Source organism: Nipponia nippon, unplaced genomic scaffold (genome assembly GCF_047370975.1).
Source record: "Nipponia nippon isolate SJK-2023a ecotype South Korea unplaced genomic scaffold, ASM4737097v1 scaffold_5, whole genome shotgun sequence".
NCBI classification, from domain to species: domain Eukaryota; kingdom Metazoa; phylum Chordata; class Aves; order Pelecaniformes; family Threskiornithidae; genus Nipponia; species Nipponia nippon.
The window spans coordinates 11,015,233-11,035,361 of NW_028262369.1; the positions used below are offsets into that span (position 1 = coordinate 11,015,233).

The window sequence follows — 20,129 nt, forward strand, 5'->3', positions numbered from 1 at the left end:
TTTCACGTCTGTGTTCTGTCTGTGGTGTGAAAACCAGCAGAATGCTGGTTGTTAATGATAACAACCACATATCCATTGCTTTCCTATTGCCACTGTGACCCTCCTGAAGTCATTGACAATACATCGTCTTGTAGCAACTCAAAACGAGCGGTGTGCAAGAGGTGAATCCCTGCTGGTTTAGCATAGCTAGTAAGTGTCCTCGTTGCATCTTACACCCTGATGAGTTATTGATGCTGGAGGACAGTTTCGGTTCACCTGTCACTGAACTGCGGCCACCTCTGCAACGGGCATGGCAAGTTTTGAACAGGCTCCAGTTTGATCCAAACTAAGCTCTCCAGGGAAGGGTAGGATCTGTTGATGATTATTTGTGGCAGACATTTGCCTGTCCTGTGATGACGTGGGAGAACAGCTCTTTAAATCACAGGACTGTCAGCGGCTGCAAACATCTGCGGATATGGGATCTGTAATCTCTCCTCTCCGACCTTGACATTGCTGTTTAATCTCTGCTATTTGTGACTACAGTTTGGTTTTTTTTAATAGGAGTCATGTAAAATCCACTGCAGAAAGGAATCACTGCACATTTCTCATTTGAATGGCAGTGGATATTGCACAAATATATGTGTAAGTCTGTGTGTGTGTGTATACACACATGTATATATATAAAAAAATAAAAACACAGGGAGCCCTAGTGCAAACATTACTGCCTACTCCAGAAAGCCAAACGGAGGCAGCAGTTAGTATATGGGATGGAGCTGTTGAGTTTTCAAGTGGTACAATAATGAAAAGTAGACGTGCCTCAGAGTCCTGGGCAGCCCTGACGGTGACACCTATGAGAGCCCACTATGTGCCTCAAGGACGATACACCCGGAGAGATGTAATCGTTCCCTATTAAAGTGCTCATTGTTTTGGAACCGAGGACTTTCTTTACTGATCAAAGAGCTGCCTTTGATTAATCAGTTTTGAAATGAATGAATTTCTAAGTTCTCATTTTTTCCTTTTCTTAGGGGACATATTTCAAAAGCCTTTTGATCTTTGATGATAGGTATTTAGTAAAAGGCAGGTACGCTTTTACAAAAAGAACCATGGAAGTCTTGTTGTAAAGGGTGACGTATTTAAAGCCCTGATCAGAAAAGATTGAGAACACATGTTCAGCAGGTCCATTGACTTCAGTGGGCCTATGCACACTCACAGGGTTGCTCTTGTGCTCATTCTTCAGTAGGATCAATGGTTTTTAAAAGTAAAATCAAGCTGCTGGTCTGTGGGAAAAAAAAAAAAAGGTAATACCTACAGCAAAGGTCAGAAAATATTTATGTGGCATCTTACACTAACAGAGTACAGGCAGCACAAATCTTTAAAAATAGGCGTCCTGCTGGTACCAATTGAAATGTAGGAGGCATTAGTGTCTCTCAATTGTAAGTGTCATTTGTTCCCCACGGAGGCATTTAATGGATGATATTTCCCTACTGAGAGTACTGTCTTTTCTTTCTGTACTTCATTAGTAATAGTTGAGGGGCCTCCTGTTCATAAAAAATGTATCACTGCTTACCTAATTTTTCACATACTGTATTACAAAAAAGGATGTCTTTCCTAAAGAACTAAATAGAATACTTTACCTTTAATTATATGGTGTCTTCCTGTCTGCAAGCAGGTTTTCCCCACTACTTATTACCAAGCCAAAGGGAAGGAAAGAACAAAACAGAGAGAATAAAACCCAAATAAAATAATGGCTGTTTGCAAACCCACTTCCCTCTGAAAGTTTCCCCCGTCCCCATCAAAGCTGCATGGCCTGGATCAGTCTTAAGGGTACTTCAGAATGCAACTCCTATCTGCGGTGAGATATCTATGGGAATTGGATGCCTCACTCCTTCTGTGGAGGTGGACCTGTGGTATGAAACACTCATCTTACTGAGTATGAATATTTTTATCCGAAAGTGAAACCTTGCGTTTGTTTGACAGGGTAGACCATTACTATCCTACTGCTGTTAGAGGGAGAAAAAAATCACAAGGAAGAACTCAAAATATCACAAGTAGGTCTACCTGGAATAATTTCAGATTCAAAACTCAAGCTGTAACAAAAGTCCAAATCTTTCCCTGGTGGCTCGGGGGACTATATTGACCCGCCTCTCTCCCCCAGGATCAGGGGCTGCCATTCACTTTCTGATACCACCTTGGTTAACAGCTCTCCTATTTACCCACAATGTTTTCACTCAAATTTACTTTCTTAAAACCTTGATCAACTCCACAAGCATATAGATTATTTAATAACAGAAATGCCTTACTTTAATGGTCTAATGAAATACAATAAAACACTTTAACATGCAAATACAGAGCCTCCCAGGAACTGCTCTGCGTGTTGTTGAGAATAGTTCAGAAATGCAGATCTGCCTTTATGGCTGCAGCGTTCCTGCACAGGGTACTTGCCTGGGGCGGCAGAGAACATGCCACGCTGCCTCTCCTAAACCAGTCCTGTTTGTCCCCTGTGACCCATGGAAATGCTCTGGATTCATTGCAAGTGTGAATTGCAAGTGAATTCATTGCACGTGAAAAAAATCTGATAGTGGGCTAAGAAATGGGTTTTGCATTAGACACCAGCTCTCCAGATGCAGGTGCTCGCTGTAGGCCATTTGATGTGGTCCTGAGGACTGGGCTCTCCCACTGAAGCGAGGCTTCAGACCCTTTCCACCACCTCAAGGAGCTGCTCCTCCAAGTCTGCTCCTGTGTTTGCACTTAAGCATGTGTTTGAGTGCTTTGCTGAACGAGAATCAAAGCAGCCAGTTTCAATATTGTCTTGTTTTTGTTAAATTGAGCATGTTATGTTTTGTTACATAGCTTGGGGTGGTGAGAGAAATCCATTAAACGTGAAGTTAATTAGTATGGGAAGACTGTAATTTGTCAAGATTGCATGAATGAAAGTAAGGGCATTGCTATTTAATTAGTGAGTGCATTTGGATTTTTTAGATTATTTTTTCCTTTTTGATTTAATTCAAAATATTATAAGTCCTTTGCATATAATGAAAGAAGACTAGATTAAGGACAGGAAACTGAAAAGGCATTAAAAACCTATGGCATAATTTTTTTTTTTTTTGCTATTAAGTACATGCTGTTGATCAGATAAGAGAGCTTTTATTGCTGTGGTCTGTTCTCATTTTGTATCTAAATTGTAGCTGAAAAGAAGCTTTAAATGATAGAGTCCTAATTCATATTACCAGGAAGGACTGAGCTTATAGAGCTATTAAACCAGAATGTGCCTGTTTGTTGCTTCTTCTGCTTCCCCGTTTCTGAGACCTTCCACTGAAGCAAGGGAGACCTCCAAGTGATTTAAGAAATGTTTATACTGTGGGCTGCTTTCTTCTTCATTTTCCTTAATTTAAGATCAGTCATCGTAGACTGAAACTTCACAGTTACTCTCCTTTATGGAAAATGATACTGCTTTCATTCACAGGGATGGGCTCAGTCCCCCCCAGTTTCTAATCACGCAGTATGTGTCCCACTGACATAAGGGACCGGGGAACAGGGTGGTGTTATGTCAAGTGCATTGAATAAAGCACAGAAAACTCTCTCCCAGGAGCACTACTGCCTGCACAACTTGCTCAGTCTGTCCATCCATTTCCTTCCAGCAAGACATGTGGGGCTCACCCTGCACAGGGCAAGCGTTTCTGTGTGTAGCAATCGACACAGAGTCATTTCTCATAGCTGCTTGGGGTGGTGCCCGAAACTATGGTACTTGTATTGTGAATACCATGCATCTTTTATTGAATCTGGTTGTGCATTTAGCTTACATGCCACAGCGAGGCGTGCATAAAAATATTCACTGAAAGTCTTATCAGCGGCTCACGCCTGCCATCGTGGGGGTGTGAATATAGTGGAAATATTTTTGTGCATTGGGAGACACCTGCTGTGCAGTCCACAAATCGCAACTCCACGCTGCATGTCCTATGCCCAGGCTCCTTGTTACAGCCACAGTAGGTAGGCATGATATCTAAGTTGGTGTCTGTAAAAGGCAACCTGAAGGTAGTGCTTACCTCACTCCACGGACTGTAAAAAGAACCAAGATTAGGTAGATGGTCTGCATGGTTCCTTAATCTTTTTAATCTTGAATTTTATGCAGGCATCTATACCTGTCTCTGCATGAGCAAGCTCCATATCTCTGTATGGCTCCCTTTTGCTTCTTGTGAATAGTGATAATATCACTTCCCTGCCTCCCAGGACTGCTGTGAGTAAACGTATTAGAAATTTACTTGGCTGGGGTAGTCGTGGGACCAGAGAAGTCTTTCACTAGTGCTCTAGTATAATTTTCTCTCGTAGTTGTGTCAGTTGTTGTGCAACTATGGTATTTTGTACAAAGCCCACTGTATACTGCGACTGCTCCCCTTACGCACACTGCTGTAGGAATTATGCATACTGACGATGAGCATACCCAGCACTGAAAGATGAGGCCCAAGAAGTTTCTGGAACTTCTGTGTTCCCCATGTTGGTGGCTGCAATTTAAAAACCCACATTTGTAGTGCTCGGTGGGCTGTCAAAGCTGAGATCTGCAGGCTTTAAACAATTTTGTGACAGCTGCAGGATAGCACTTCAGTTTCCACGGAAACCGGCACTGGCTTTCCAAAATCAAGGTGAAGTGTTGGCTGATTATCTAATAATAGTGTTCAACATTTAAATATGAAGTTCTTCACCTTCCTCTTGCTGAAACAATTTCCATTCCTATAGCATCCAGCAAATGCAATAGAGGTCTCGCAAATTCAGAGTTGTCACGGCTTGGGCTGTGTAACCTACTTTCCAGAGATGAAAGACAGAATTCAGCCTTGACCCCTTCAGCCACTGAGCCTTATGCTCTGCTGTTAAGATAAAGGGCTAATTTGTCCCCACATCTACTGCACAAACTAGTACCATTGTTTATATGACAGAATAACAGAAGTTCTGTTGCTTTACTGTGCGTTTTTATACTATGCCTTTCCAGAATGTTTTTGTCCTCAAATGCATTTCCTTGTAAATAATCCTCATTGCATAAACTTCTTATCTGCTCACACTCTGGCTTATCACCTGAATTTAATCGCTCTTTGGCTTTGCACTCACTGGACTCTTGTTTTGACTCAGTAAGTTCCATCGTTTTGCTGAACATTCCTTTTTCCAGGTCATTGATTTCTGAGGTTAACAAAATGAATCCTCCTGCTGATCCTTGTTACGTCCCACTAATCTCCTTGCCATATCCTGAACCGCTCAATTACCTTTTGTCTTCAATTTTAGAGGCATTTATTGAACCCACAGATCAGTCTTTTATGCAGGAAGCAGTTTCATATTGGATTCGGGAACATGTTCATGTGAATATTTCTCATGCTTGTGCCTCAATTTTTTAAGGATGTTTAAATTTCTTGGTTAATTTGCTTCTTGACATGCCCTTTAAGTGTACTTTCTCCACAGCTTATTTTTTGCAAGAGATGTCTTTCTAACCTCTATTCTTTTCCATCTGCTCTTGAATAATATCTTCCACTATTTGATAGTGTTGACTTTCCAGTTTGCAGCACTTTATCTTTTCCACCTTTCTGAATCATTTGACTCCTTTGCCATCCTTTGTTCATTTTAGGAAGAGAATAAGAGCCAGTGTTCTTCTGAAGGACATTTGTTCTGTTTTCCTCAATAGCAAATTGGGGATTTTCTTAGGCCTGGTTTTCATATCACTAACTCCATGTCCCTCTTTTTTTTCACTGGGGGTTGATACCCACTTTAGCCAGGTTTAGCATGATCAGTTGTATCTCAGCTTGGACATACTGGGGAGAGCACAGAGGCACAAAACCAAAGAAGCCATGTTCATGGCCTAACACCCCATGATACCCTTCGAATCAGCTGGGTGTTAATGGAAAATGGGGCAGAGCATAGGTCTTAGTCCTTCGATATGATCTTCCTCTAACCCAAATGACCCCTGTTTCAGGTACCTATAACGGAGTCTGCTCTCTTACAGTTATTGTCTTTGCTAAGAGTGCAATATGGAGAAGAAAGGGCTTTTTAGACATTCATTAGTGTGCCAAGGGGTTGTCTTTAGGTGTGTTATAGCAGCAAGGGTCGCATGTCTGTCACCAACGTGATACAAGAAGCAGCCCAAACTAAACTTCTGGCTGCAGAGATCCACTGTGCAGTCTGTCTAGGGCCACTGTCACTCTGAGTTGCATTTTTCACATCAGAAATCTGTTATTTCCAGTGCCCAAGGACTGTGTAGCCATTTACAGAACACACTGACATCCCAGAACAAGTCACATACCTTTGGCAGTGGCTCAGATGGCTGGGATCTCAGGAATAAGCAATAAAATGGAAGCTCTTGAGAACAATAGCTTCTTTGCTAAGGAGAGGCACATTTTTAACAGTGACTGAATATGACTGAAGAATTTGACACCAGGGCACTGAGAATGAATACAAAGGACACCACTCCTAATCAACAAGTTTGCTTATAAGTACAATTTCTCTTCAGAAGAAAAAGCGAAAAGAAGTTCTCCCCTAGAAAGTACTTTTTGACAAAAACTTGGTTTTACTGGATCATCTGTAATCTTAGGTGATCCTATTCTATTTTGAATGTATCAAGTCGATTAATAAAGCCCTTCTGAGGTCATGCAATTTTGTTCACACAGGAACTGAAGCTCTGGGCTTCTCTGAGGAAATGTAGAAGTTGAATGTGTGAGATGAGCACCCTGAAAACCTCATGGCAAATCCCCTCACATTCAATTATCTCCTAATCAGTGCATTTGAGAAATTATGACATACTTGAAAAACCCCAAGCCCATGATACCCATAGGCTTTAAATCAGAGGTGGGGAAGGTGTGCCATGTTTAAAAAAAGAAATGGCCACCAAGGCATTTTTGTTTAAAAGCCTCCAGGGTACCCTGAAATGCCTCATAGCGAGGGGCAAAGCCTGGCTGAGCAGGAAGCTGATAGTAGAAGATAGTCTACAACAGGCATGGAGTTTATGCAGCCTTGAACATTGACTATGAATTTGAATTGAATATGTTTTGCTGAGCAGCTTTGAGCTACTGGTTGTTGCATTTTTTGGAAGAGGTGGTTTGGTGACTAGCTGGGTAGTAATATAAGAAAGAAAAGAAGAATGAACTGCCTGGAAAAAAAAAAAAAGAGCTACTTATACAGATTAAAGTGGTGTACTAATGCACAAAGTGCTGGAAATGTGGAGTCTTCTACAGCACGTGCTGCAATCCCACCAGAATACTGCTAGCAGCTAGTTCTCCATGAGCAGGTCCCCAGCCACTACAGTCCCACAGAAGCCCATTAAGTTAAAAAAGGGGTCTTTTAAGACAGGAGGAAAAAAGACAACATCATTAGATAGCCTGGTTCATTGGAAGAACCTAGGCCGTTCTCAACCTGGACAAGTCAGTTCCTTTTTAGAACAAATACACATTCAACAGCATTTTAGGTGACTTCCATTTCCAGTAATATTGTTGTAACATAGGAAAGAAAGGTATGTTTGTCTTAAGCATTTTCTTCTTTGAAACATACAGCAGAAGGAACAGGGAAATTACAAGAGGTAGTGAGTTTAGCAAACCTGCACATAAAACAATCTTTCATAAGAATAAAAGGCTGCATTTACAGCTGTATGTGTATTACACCCCTATAATTTAAAAATACAAAGATACTTTTACTGTGTTTCAGGGCTTGCTCTTTTTTAGTTCAGAGAATGAAACGCTCAAGTGCTGGACTTAAAGTGGTTAACCTCATTGCATTGACAAAACCAAACTATTCATGCAGCACTGGGCTTTTAACTCATCATAAGTGAGGAAGTTAAACTCGGCAGTTAGTGTATCCAAAGTGCAATTGTGTTCTTCACACTGTGTACGTTTTGACTGGCTTGTAAAAAGAATATAGAAGTTCATGACTCTCCCTGGCAGCTTCTTGAGATGACCGAAGAAAACATAATGTGCAACATATTTGGCCACAGCCTGACTCCGAATGAGAAGACAAGTTTTTATCAGACAGTGGAGAAAAGTCGAAGTCAGCTACCTGGAAAAGGAACATCAAAGAGATAATTTTTAATTTGGGTCCTACTGGCTCAAGTGAGTCCAGCAAGAATACTTTGGACCAGAAATGGCACGTGGTCCTCAACCAGTTTCAGTCAGTCACCAACTTCAAATAGACTTCTGATTTATACCTGCTGCACACCTGGATCACAGGCAGTCTTCTAGAGGTATATTACTCATATTGTGGCATGATGTAAAGTGTATTAGGTACTTTCCAAAGGGCCACGAAAGCTACTTTTGATTTAGGAGCTCATGCTTATTACAAATACGATAATGTAGCAAGTGAAAGCTACACCAGAGATGGAAGGGAGCTGGGAAGATAAAGGTCACATACTAGGGTCAGGTGACAATTTAGTGCTGCTTTAGGTAACATACCCACCCGTTTTCACTATCCTGTATCCTCTCCCACTATCCCTCTGCTTTCTTTCATGTAACCACTCTGAGGTAGATCCTCTAGAAGGGATACTTCAATGCAAGCACCTGCTTGGGAATATTAACAAACTGCCCATGATAGCCCTGGCAACTTGAATTATAGTTACAGGTCTCCACAACAAGCCAGAAGCATGCCTGTTGCTTGAAGCGTTTGCCTACGCTGGTCAGATTTTCCCATGGAACGGATCAGACATACCAGGGAAATGCTCCCTCCCACTCTGTTTGTCTGGGGATTAAAGAAGGGACATGGCTGAAAAGTATCTAATTACTATCCCAGCCTAAAGTAAGAGTAACTGAATACCTCCACGAGATCTTTTTGCTGTGTGTTACTTCGAAAGGTCGTGTACAGCACCAGTCCTAGCATCACTGAAACCAGAGCAATGCAGAGCAGGACAAAGAAAGCCGGGTGGATCCCTAGGAAAGAGCACAAGGGCACATTCCCAGAGTGATACAATACACTGAGAAGAGGCAACAGTGAGAAGGAAACAATGTTTTAGGAGAAGTTTTTGTATTTTAGAACAAAGGACGTGTGTCTAACAGGGAATAAATTTTTCAGCCCAGAGCACTTCAGGTCCTTCCGAAATCTCAGAATTGGGAATGCGGGGTTGTGAGCTTGTAAGGGTCTTGCCCTTTTTACTGCTCTTTTCCCTTGAACAGCCTAAAAAACCCCACCCAGTTACATACGTTAGCCCTAACTCCCCAAGGTGTTTGTACCTCTGTGGTACCCCAAGAGGATAGGAAGGAACCTCATCTTCCCGGCAGCTACCAGCCTCCAGCAAAGAGGATTTGCACACTTAGCCCTGGATGCACACCAGTGCCTTCTGGAGTGAGCTGCCCTGTCTGTATATAAGCGCTGGCCCATGGTGAGGTGGTATAACCATCCTGTATCACAGCCTGGCTGTCCCCTGGTCAGGTCCTCTTCACTTGGCCACCTAACCACTTTCTCAGATGATTCAGGGACCCAAGAGGGGCATGTGTGAGCATGTGTGGGGGAGCCAGCAAGGATTGCTGGCTGGGGGGACAGAACCCTGTAATGAAATGGAGGCCTAGAAAAATCTACCCTTAAAAAAAATAACTAAACTAAACAAAAAGAAGAATTGAGACTGCTTAATTAAGGGAGTGTTACAGACACATATGTTTTCCTAGTTATCCTCTCTAGCTACAAGAGCCAGGCTATTTAAACTGAAAAATATGTAATTTAAGTAACTCAGCCTTCCCAGGAAACTCATTAGCTTCAAGACGCTCTTGAGACTAAGGGTTCAGCAGGATGCAAGAAACTCAGAGCAATTACAGTAGGCACGTTATAGGCTCTCCTTTCTCTTTCTGCTTCCTATGCTCTTAGGGATCTATACCAGTTTCCAGAAACCTCATCTGTAGGCTAGTAATTGTCCCTGATCTGTTTGAGACTCTCGGTTCCCTGATAGGTGGGAATCTCTGTGCCACTCAGACTAGCTGCTTCTCACCTGTTGGCCACACTTTTATTTCATGGTATGTCTGCAGCATCGTCACGCCGTTCTCCACTCTGACACTGAGGCAATACTGTCCAGCATCACTGAAGGTATGGCTGAGATTGTAGCAGGAGCCATTAATCACCACCAGATGGCATTTTTCACCTTCAAGTGGAATGCACTCAGACTTTATAAGCCAGCATAATGCCAGTGGTGGGCTGAAATGACAGAAATAAAAAGAAAAAAAAAATTAGGTGAAAACTTTGCAAAAAATTTCAGCTAAGAGCTGATGAATCACTTGGTTAAAATAGTATAGTAATTTTTAAAATAACGAAGTTAATCTAAATACAAATAGAGAAGTAATTAATTGCATAATTGTTTGGTTTATAGCATTTGTCAACTGAAAAAGTTCTTTGTGATGCTTCTATAAAAGCAAGCCTTTCAGCTGAGAGCTAAATACCTGTGTGGGTCATAGGCAGGTCATTGTGTGTAGAAAACCCTACAGTCCTTCTCCAATAAAGATGAAAGGAACCTTTTTTCCCCATCCTTCCGAGGGAGTATAGGTTGGTTTTCCTTTGTCCTTTTCACACAGTGGAGATCACTGCCTGTGCTACTGAAGTACGCCCAAGACTCTTCTGATTAAAAAACCCCACAACCAAAACTGGAAAGAATGTAAGATGAGCTCTGTACAATGGACTAATGGCTGGAAAAGGTAAATAAATTGTAAGGATCACAGTACTCCCTTACAATAACAGAAAGGTTTTTATTTGCTATCTAGGTGCAATCCACTTTATGGCCATGTGTCTTCTCACCATGTCTAGTTGATGCCTTTTATTTACATTTTCAGATCCTTGTTCCAACTGATTTTGCTTGGACTCACCTTATGCACTATGGACTTTGATAGAGCTTTTCTTTACCCCATCTTATTAGCATTTTGTTCCTTATCTCTTTAGAACATTCCCTGATAAAGAAAGCAGCAATGTGTCTAGCTCATTTTCTAGCTTTGTTTTTGATAACCCATCTCTCAAGCCTTTGTCATTGTTCCTCTACCATAAACTCCTATTGCATCAGTCCCAGTCCTGTGGCTAGGAGGTTAGGTCTGGCAAACATTGTCCATCCTAAAACCAAGCCTGCTTTTAGGGATCTCAGGTTTGCCTGTAATGATTTTGGCTGTTCATAGCTACTTGTATGCCATCTCCAGTTTCCACTCCTGCCAATGTGCTATTCACTTTCTGAATGCAAACTGTGCTGCTTTGTCTACTGGGACTATTTATGCCTTTGGCAATGACTCTGTGTTGGGTGCTGCTCGCTCCATCCTACGTCCCTACTAGCAGCCCTGCTGGGTTTTTTTTTCTTTTTTTTCCCCTCCTTTTCCTTTTCCTTTTCCTCTTCCTTTTCCTTTTCCTTTTCCTCTTCCTTTTCCTTTTCCTTTTCCTTTTCCTTTTCCTTTTCCTTTTCCTTTTCCTTTTCCTTTTTTAAATCCAGCATTAGCCTAAACAGCTCCCAGTATGAGAACATGAAAGTATCACTCTTCTGGAGAATAAATGACTTCTGTAGTCATGGAGTTTTTATGGTGAAGGAGATTTCCTGAGTGTTTCAAGAGTATTTAAAATGCTTCTGCCATACAAAAAAACTCTGATGTGTTCTAAATACTGCAGCTTGAGAGAGCTTGTGCTAGGATCAAGATGCTCATGACTCTCCTATATTCCTATAATCCTCACTGCATGGAGCCTCTCTGTCTTATTCATCTTGTGGCAATCTTAATTTTGCCGAAATTATTCCCCAAACCCATTACTCCCATGTGCCTGGACTCTGAATGCAGTTTAATTCAATGGTGGGGAAATTGGTCAGGGAGAAAAATTCAAATAGAAGTTTTAAAATGTAATTTTTCCCACTACCTTTCTCTGGCTAGTTCTCTTTTAACATTCTCTTTACAAAGATATAAAAATAACACTTGCTTTACATACACACATACTACTTTTCTGTGAAGATGCAGGCTCTTAGAATTCGTGGTATTTCAAGTAATGAAAAAGCAATATTCAACAGTATTTTGTTCAAAGGAAATTTCTTTTTTGTTTTAAGAAACAGTTCTGTGGGGTGCAACTGACTATTTTAAGGAAAGAGTGGGGAAAACCACTTAAATAGGCAGTGATTTTTGGGGAAATAAATTGTGTTTGCTACTTACGTGCCATTGATATGAAGAGATAAACTCAAGTTTTCCATTACGTGCGTCTCTCTGGAGCCCACTACATTAATACTTTTAACAGCATCTGAGAGGAAGAAAAAAAAAAAAAAAGCGTGTCACACTCCACATGTAAACTTGAAATTAGCTGGTTTTCCAGTGAAGGTTTGTTTTCATAGTCTTCACGGATTTTAGCTCCATCAGTCACACAAATAATACTACTTGCCTTAGACTCAAAAAGGAAACCTAGTGGTAGAGTTGTTTTAAGTTTTCTGAATGTTTTGTGATTTCTTTTTAACATTCTCGTTTGGACATGAGAGGAAAATTTTTCACCATGAGAACAGTCAATCATTGGAATAATCTCCCCAGGGAAGTGGTTGACTCCACTACGCTGAACACATTTAAGACTCAGCTGGACATGGTGCTGGGGCATCTCGTCTAGATTGTGCTAGAAAGGTTGGACCAGATGATGCCTGAGGTCCCTTCCAACCTGGTATTCTATGATTCTATGATTTTAACATATAATCAACTAATTTATTAATCCTGTACATTTTTACTTATGTGTTTATTTACTCCAGAAGCTGAACAAATCAATGAGACTTTCCTAATGCTTATTTTAACTAATTTACTTTTTAGGGATAGCTGGCATAAATTAAAGAAACAAATCCTCCATAAGTTACGGTAAACATTTTATTGTAAGTTTTAAGTTTATGTGAGACTTTTACAAAAGACAGTGAAAAGTTTGGTAAATGAAAAAGAAACAGAAGATTTTATATATTTCCCCCCATTTTTTCTGCACTTATACAGTGCAAAGTGTATTTTGTAATGGAAACTCTGCATTGAATAATGTTGACCAGTTCCTGCATGTGAAACAATGCTGAAGTTGTATTATCACATTAAAGCTAGATTGTATCTGTACATATATAGCGAGTTCTGTTTTGAGTATGCAAAATGTTTTATAATTACCTAACAGCTCCAGAGCAGTGGTAAAATCACCAGTTTTCTGCACCGTTTCTCTTTCATGTATGATGCTTCCAATTTGCTCCCATTCAGCTATGACTTTCAAGTGCACCGTGCGATTCCCCATGGTAGAGCAGTTATAGTAGACAAAGGGTTCCTTAGTAATCTGATAAACCCTACGTGTAACATGAAAAGCTTTAGAATCAAAATTGCCTTTTACCAAGTCCTTGCATATATCTGAATTAAAAAGGGCAAGCTCAAATATATTTTCTTTATAGACAATGTTGTGACATTTATAGACATTATAGACACAGTCGGCTGTGATTCTAATTCTGCTTTATGTCCATATCAATGAGGATTAATGTCTGTGGCATTACCAATAAAACTACAATTAGTATAAGACACAGAGTATATTTATGCATTTTTAATTGAAGAAACTAAAGATAATGCTAAAGGAATTCACAAAATGGAATAGGAATAGTTGGTAAATTACGACAACTACCTTTATAGCAGGTAGATTATAAGCTAACTGAAAAACTAAGGTGAGGGGAGAAAGAAAGAAACAAAAAATTTAGTATTCAAAGACTAAAGCTTACACTTCTATTTGTATGCACTTATATGTATTGGACATATATTCGTCCTCAGAGAAGGAAAATAACTGAATGGTTTTTTTCCTCCCTACTGCAGAGTGGCTTAAGGGCTAGACACTACCCATGGTTTTATTTCTGACGGTTATGAGCTATGTTGGGGTTTTTTCCCCCTCCATTTTGTTATTAGGTAAGCATTAGGTGTGTGTTAATGTGCACCTCCGTATTTTTGGAGACATCTATACATTTTCAAAAGCTCCTCACCCAAGCTGTGGTGTATTTATGGGTAGCCAGCCATAGTAACAGCTACTTACTGCCCAACCACGAGACAGTATGCTGCTGCCAGTTTCCCTAAGTGCACAAATTATTCACATATTCAACAACAACAACCTGCTAATGGACAGCTGCAGGCATAATGATGTTTTAAAATAACAATTTACAATGTTACTTTTTCTAGTTCATTCAGTTCAGTTTGCCCCATTGCACACACAGTAATACACCTAAGCATATATTTGAACAAGAGATTTAGGTCTTTAAAACATCATCTTTTTGTGAGCACGCAGTGACTTCTGTGCTAAAGTTTTCCTAATTCACCTGGCTGACATGCTAAGAAGGTACCAACTGACAAAGGTGTATGCTTTGTCCCATGATTTAATCAGGATTGTTCTCTAGATGAGCATCTGAATCAGAGCCATCTTGAATACTCATTAAAGCAGACGAAGTAACGACACCTACCCATCTCCAAAATCCCAGTTGTAGACAAATGATGCTGACTTGAAGTAATGACTTGGGTCATGAAGACAGAAAGAAATCCGGGTCACGGCGCCTGTGGAAGAACTAGAACCACGCGTGATAAATCTACTGTCTTCTATCTGAGCAATGGTGAGATTCCCGGTTATGAATTCTGCAGAATAATAAGGTGGAGAAAGAATGACAGCATATATCACTTTCATAGCATATTCTGTGTGAGTATCAAAACATTATTTAAAATGTACCGCATAAGTCTTTCTGTGTCCTAGTCTAAGTGGTTAAGTGTATTTTATATCTATTGCTCAGTGTTGTTACACGTGTTAGTGAGGCAGAGAGATTAAATTACTTATTTAGGGTTATACAATGGGCCATGATAAAGCTTCTAATAGAACTAAGAGAAATAATCCTGGACTGATTGAAGTGAATATCAATTTTTACTATTGATTTAAAAAGAACCGGGATTAACATCAAATGTCTAGATCAAGGGATTCAGAATCAAACCAGTATACACGCCCTTCATGTTTGGGGTGGTGGTTTTTGTTTGGTGGGTTTGTGGGCTTTTTATGTTGCTGGTTTTTGTTTTTTAGATTTAGCTACGTCCACAGAAATGAAAATTTGACTACTGTGAATAATAGATGTGCTATATATTGTGAATACATAAAGGGTGAAATTTTGGTTTTGATGTCTGCGAGAGATCCTATGCTCAAGTTTGTTTACAAGGACTGGCAAAGGCTGATCTAAAAAAACCTCTCTAACCTATGATTAAAGAGGTATTATGATAATACATTTATCAGCTAATTATAAAGTTAATGGGATATTAATTACCAGTAACAGACTCTTACCTTGTTAACAATTCATTACATCTGGTTAACTGTTCTCTTGATGATGCACAAATAAGAATCACAATTACTGCTTCAGAATGGGGCTGGTGACTTACTAACTGGAGTTGTAATTTATATGAGTTATTGGCAACTACCTTTGGGCCCCCGTGAAGCCCCTGTGGGTGCTCTTGCTTTGGGAAGGCAGAAAGCTACAATGGGACCTTGCCTTTTACAGCTGTAGAAAGCTTCTATCCCTTTTGCTTGTGGCATGAGAATATAAGACAGTGCAAAGTAAGAAAGGAATAAGTAGATATTCAGCAAGGCAGCAGTTCTTAAGAGAGAAAAGATCTCATGTATACTTTTATAAAGCGTGGTGTTTCTCAAAGAAAAATTTCAATAGCTATTCCCCAAAATGTTAGCTATGCCCTATGGTTAGCTCTTTTGTCCTCATGCATGTGCTTATCTTTGGCTGGGAGCTGGGTCTATGAAGTATGTAAGTAGAGCATTGGGATACGTGGTTGGAGGGACGTAGTCTCTGAAAGAAGGGATTGTGGGAAGCTGTCAGATGATATCTGTATCAGAGATTAGGTTAACCATACTGCACCATTGGTCAGTTTGTCAAAAAATGCATACTTATGAATATTCCCCGTAAGCTGAAATTGCATTTAGCAATATTTGGAAATGCAGCCATCACTTCAGATACAATTTCAGTACACTCAGTCAGAACTTTAAAAGAAAATGTAATGGCTCTGTTGTGCTGATGGCCTAAGTTTTTGCTGTGTCATGTAACAGGGAAAATCAGTACATTGTCACTGCTGCTGACCCTCCTAACTTTAAGACTAGATATGCTAGGAAGCAGTACAGGAAGCATTGTTTTGGGAGCCTGGACATCATTGAACAATGCTGATGTGTGAACTGCAGCTACTGAAGCGTCTGGTTTCTAGTTCAGTTTCTCTAAGTGACAGAGGCAGGAAAACATGGGCAGGATCACACTTGCTTCCTGGATGTAGGTAGCCTACAGCGTGGCCCAGTTAGTACAGTGCCATCCAAACCCACCTTCAATCAAAGGGCTACACAAATCAAACTCCGTTGGCAGACGCCGTACATACGCCTGGCTTTCATTTTTCTGATGCTAGCAAAGGCAGCAAGCATCCTGATACAAACTGACTTCCTGAAGACATAGAAGTTGTAAAGCCATTTTACCTGTAATCTGAAGCACGGTGACATTTCTAGCAACCGGCCGACATAACCAACAGTTTCTATGAGTCACCCAGACAGATATAGGAAAAGTCCCAGGAAATTCACCGGTCACATTAATTACGGAGTTAAACCGCTGCTCGGATTTCTCTATCAGAATCAGAGGAGCATAAATCCAGTTAAAGTGATACAAGTTTGATGTGACACTGTCATTCTTCATACTTAGACTGGCGTGAACAGTAGCTTGAGCTCCTGTTGTGATGGGACCATTGTTGGTTATTTCCAGACCATATTCCTCTGTGGAAATCAGAAGAAAAAAAACCAAACCCACCAAACTTTGTTGTATTGAATTTTTCATTTAATTTATTTATTTACAAATTTTAACTAGTCAGCTGTAGTTATGTGACTCACAATGACACTCATCCCAGCAAAAACTTTACAACCTTTTTTTTTTTTTAAACATTTAAAAACCTGGAACAGAAACTGTTGCATGTATGTATGAGTTCAAACAAAGAGCATTAAACCACATGTTAGACTGGGGCCTAGAAATGTTCATAGAGTAGAACATCACAAAAACTTTGATGAGGTTTTATAGGCAGAGCTGGGCACTGGCTGTATGTTCAGTGTCACTAACGATCTAACACAGTCACTAAACTTCCAGCTACTGGAAGAAAGTCAAGCTCAGCTCTAATCTCTGCTTCAAAAAAATGAACTTTCAAACTCAGGTAAGATTTCATCCAATAGATTCCTTCGTCAGCTCTGTTGACCCACAAGTTGCCCCCACCTTCCTTCTAACTGAACAGAAAAACCTCAGTACCAGCTACTGCTTCTCTATGGTCCACCACTGACTTCCTTTTCCAGGAAAGGAACAAAAATCCCAATGTAAATGAAACTTGTACCATGCCCTAGTGACACATCGGTTGCCATTTAGAGGGACCTGGACAAGCTCGAGAACTGGGCCTGTATGAACCTCACGACGTTCAACAAGGCGAAGTGCAAGGTCCTGCACCTGGGTCGGGGCAATCCCTGGTATCAATACAGGCTGGGGGATGAAGGGATGGAGAGCAGCCCTGAGGAGAAGGAGACATGGGCGTACTGGTGGATGAAAAGCTGGACATGAGCTGACAATGTGCACTTGTGTCCCAGAAAGCCAACCGTATCTTGGGCTGCATCAAAAGAAGCGTGGCCAGCAGGTCGAGGGAGGTGATTCTGCCCCTCTACTCTGCTCTGGTGAGACCCCACCTGGAGTACTGTGTCCAGCTCTGGAGCCCTCAGCACAGGAAGGATATGGACCCATTGGAGCGGGTCCAGAGGAGGGCCATGAAGGTGATCAGAGGGATGGAACACCTCTGCTATGAGGAAAGGCTGCAAGAGCTGGGGTTGTTCAGCCTGGAGAAGAGAAGGCTGCGGGGAGACCTTATTGCAGCCTTTCAATACTTAAAGGGAGCCCACGAGAAAGATGGGAATAGTCTTTTTAGGAAGGTCTGCTGCGACAGAACAAGGGGTAATGGTTTTAAACTAAAGGAGGGTAGATTTAGACTAAACACAAGGAAAAAAATTTTCATGATGAGGGCGGTGAAACACTGGAATGGGTTGCCCAGAAAGGTCATAGATGCCCTATCCCTGGAAACATTCAGTGTCAGGTTGGATGGGGCTCTGAGCAACCTGGTCTAGTTGAAGATGTCAGGGGGGTTGGACTAGATGACCTTTAAAGGTCCTTCCAACACAAACTACTCTATGATTCTATTAAACAGCAAAGCGTGAGAAGTGCAGGAGCTGTGATACCACGATCCTGCTGCTTTGGATCGCCCGCCATTATCTTCTCTGCCACATTTACACAAGTTACTTACTTTAGCTCTTACAACTACTGCAACGGGCAGGGTGTGAGTGAGGTTGGGTTTTATGGAAAGGATACATTCAATTTAAAAAAAAAAATAGCAGTGCAACAAGATTAAGTGACCTGCAGATGTTAAAAATAAAAAAAACCCACCAACCCCAAAACCACAAAACAAAAGGAAAGGCAACAACCACTGAAAGCTGTAATTGGGGCAGAGCTGGGAACAGGATCTGGCTGTTTGCCTCCAACATGGAGCATGTTCCCTCGCTGCATCAGCGCTCTGCCTGGCTGTCCTCTCACTGGTGAGCAATGGGGCAATGCTGGGCACAGCAGCAGATCTGTGGGGGTTCTCATGCTGGTGACTTTCCTTCTCCTCTCTTTCAGCAGCCACCAGATTGCTAACAGGGACCTGAATCTTTGAGCTTCAGAAGTTGCATTTCTCTCATCCATGACCTGTGATATGGAGGGAGCACTGGGGTCAGCTAACCCCTGTGCTGCCTTTCCTGCACCCATCAGCTCGGGATGGGGTGGAAGGAGAAGCCAAAGCATTTACTTAGTGCTCATGTTTTATTTCACAGACCGGAGGTGCTGAGCAAATCTGGATGCAAAAGGACTGTGAGAAATAACTGTAACATTACTGCCTGAGAAAGACCTCCACTGTTCCCATTCCACAACACAAGGAAGGGCCCTGAGTTCAGATTTTTGAGTTAATAGAGAAATGCTTGTGATTTGATGAAATCTGGCACAGAGAGGTTTCAGGTCTCTATAAGATTCAAGCTACGCTCTGCTTTGTTTCAGCAGAACTTGGGAAAAAAACAGTCAGCTACCTCAGGTTTATCTAGCACTTCTCCTTGAAGGTTATCACAATGCTTTACAAACCAGGGCCGTACTAAAGCCCAATAGCTGCAGCAGTTGCAGATTAAGTGGCTAACCCAAGGTCACCCAGTGAGTCACCGGCAGAGCAAGACATTTCATCCAATTCTGGGATTTCTTCTACCTTTCGGATATCTCTTTGCAGAATGCAGCACAGCGAGGCTACCCTAGCAAGGGACAAGAGGCTGCCCAGGTGCCTTGTGACCCACCACGCTGGGTCAGCGGAGGAAGGAGAAATGCATTTTTTGGGTTAGGAAGTGCGAAGCAGAACCCTGGCTGCCCGGGATGCCCCAGCTTCACTGCAAGCACTAAGGTCGCAGCACCTGAGAATAAAGTCAGGGGAGGCGAGAGGGTGCCCGGAGCTGCCTCCATCCCCTGTCATGGCCAGCAAGCCCGGGCAGGGAAGCACCACCATCCCCACAAGCAAAGCAGCTGACGCCTGAGGTCTGTCCCCCTCGCCCCGCCGCCGCAGCTGCCCTCAGCCCCCTCGCCCGCTTCCCAGGAACCGCTCCCCGGCGACGATGACAGCGCAGACCGGCGGCCCCTTACCTGCCGCCGGGGCGGCCCGGCCGAGCAGCAGCACCACGCAGGTCAACCGCAGCATGCTGGGGGCGGCGGGGGCCATGGGCAGGCACCGCCGGGCCGGGGCTGGGTGTCGCGGCGCGGGGGCCGGGCGCTGCCCCCGAGGCCGGCGGCGGTACTGCGGCACCTCCGTCCGCGCCCCCGGGACGCTCCCCCGCGGCAGCGCCCAACCAGCCGCTCCGGGGGAAGTTCCTGCGGGGTTGGGTTGCCAACGTAACGGGCTGCTGCAACACCGCCGGGGATTTAAAAAAAATACATAAAAAGCACAAATGCTGCCCATCTGCGGAGCGGGTGAGCGTTTGGGAAAGAGTTTGTGTTTTGGTTTGGTGGCTGACACGGCAAAGATAAAGTGTTTGTCGGGCCCTGGCGGGTGAGGACGCCGCAGCCACGGGCAGTTCGGCTGCGGTTACCCGCTCGCTCAGCGTCCGGGCTGGCGGCTCCTCCT

At 42.3% G+C, this 20,129-nt stretch overlaps 1 protein-coding gene across 1 annotated transcript; it reads right to left on the bottom strand.

Moving 5' to 3' along the window:
• Positions 1-7,404: 7,404 nt before the first annotated feature.
• Positions 7,405-19,815, bottom strand: TMEM130 (transmembrane protein 130). Its single transcript, XM_087731733.1, has 8 exons — positions 19,652-19,815; positions 16,399-16,689; positions 14,360-14,528; positions 13,044-13,213; positions 12,081-12,165; positions 9,911-10,113; positions 8,749-8,861; positions 7,405-7,998 (listed from the first exon to the last, which is right to left on the bottom strand). Exons 1-8 carry the CDS (start codon positions 19,725-19,727, stop codon positions 7,822-7,824), a joined length of 1,284 nt encoding a protein of 427 aa, XP_087587859.1. The 5' UTR covers positions 19,728-19,815; the 3' UTR covers positions 7,405-7,821.
• Positions 19,816-20,129: the final 314 nt, after the last annotated feature.

Coding starts and splice junctions, on each gene's coding strand:
- TMEM130 (XM_087731733.1), bottom strand. CDS start 19,727: ATGGCCCCCGCCGCCCCCAGCATGCTGCGGTTGACCTGCGTGGTGCTG. Junction 16,690..19,651: donor CCGGGCCGCCCCGGCGGCAG/GTAAGGGGCCGC, acceptor TGATTTCCACAG/AGGAATATGGTCTGGAAATA. Junction 13,214..14,359: donor AACTGGGATTTTGGAGATGG/GTAGGTGTCGTT, acceptor TGTTACACGTAG/GGTTTATCAGATTACTAAGG.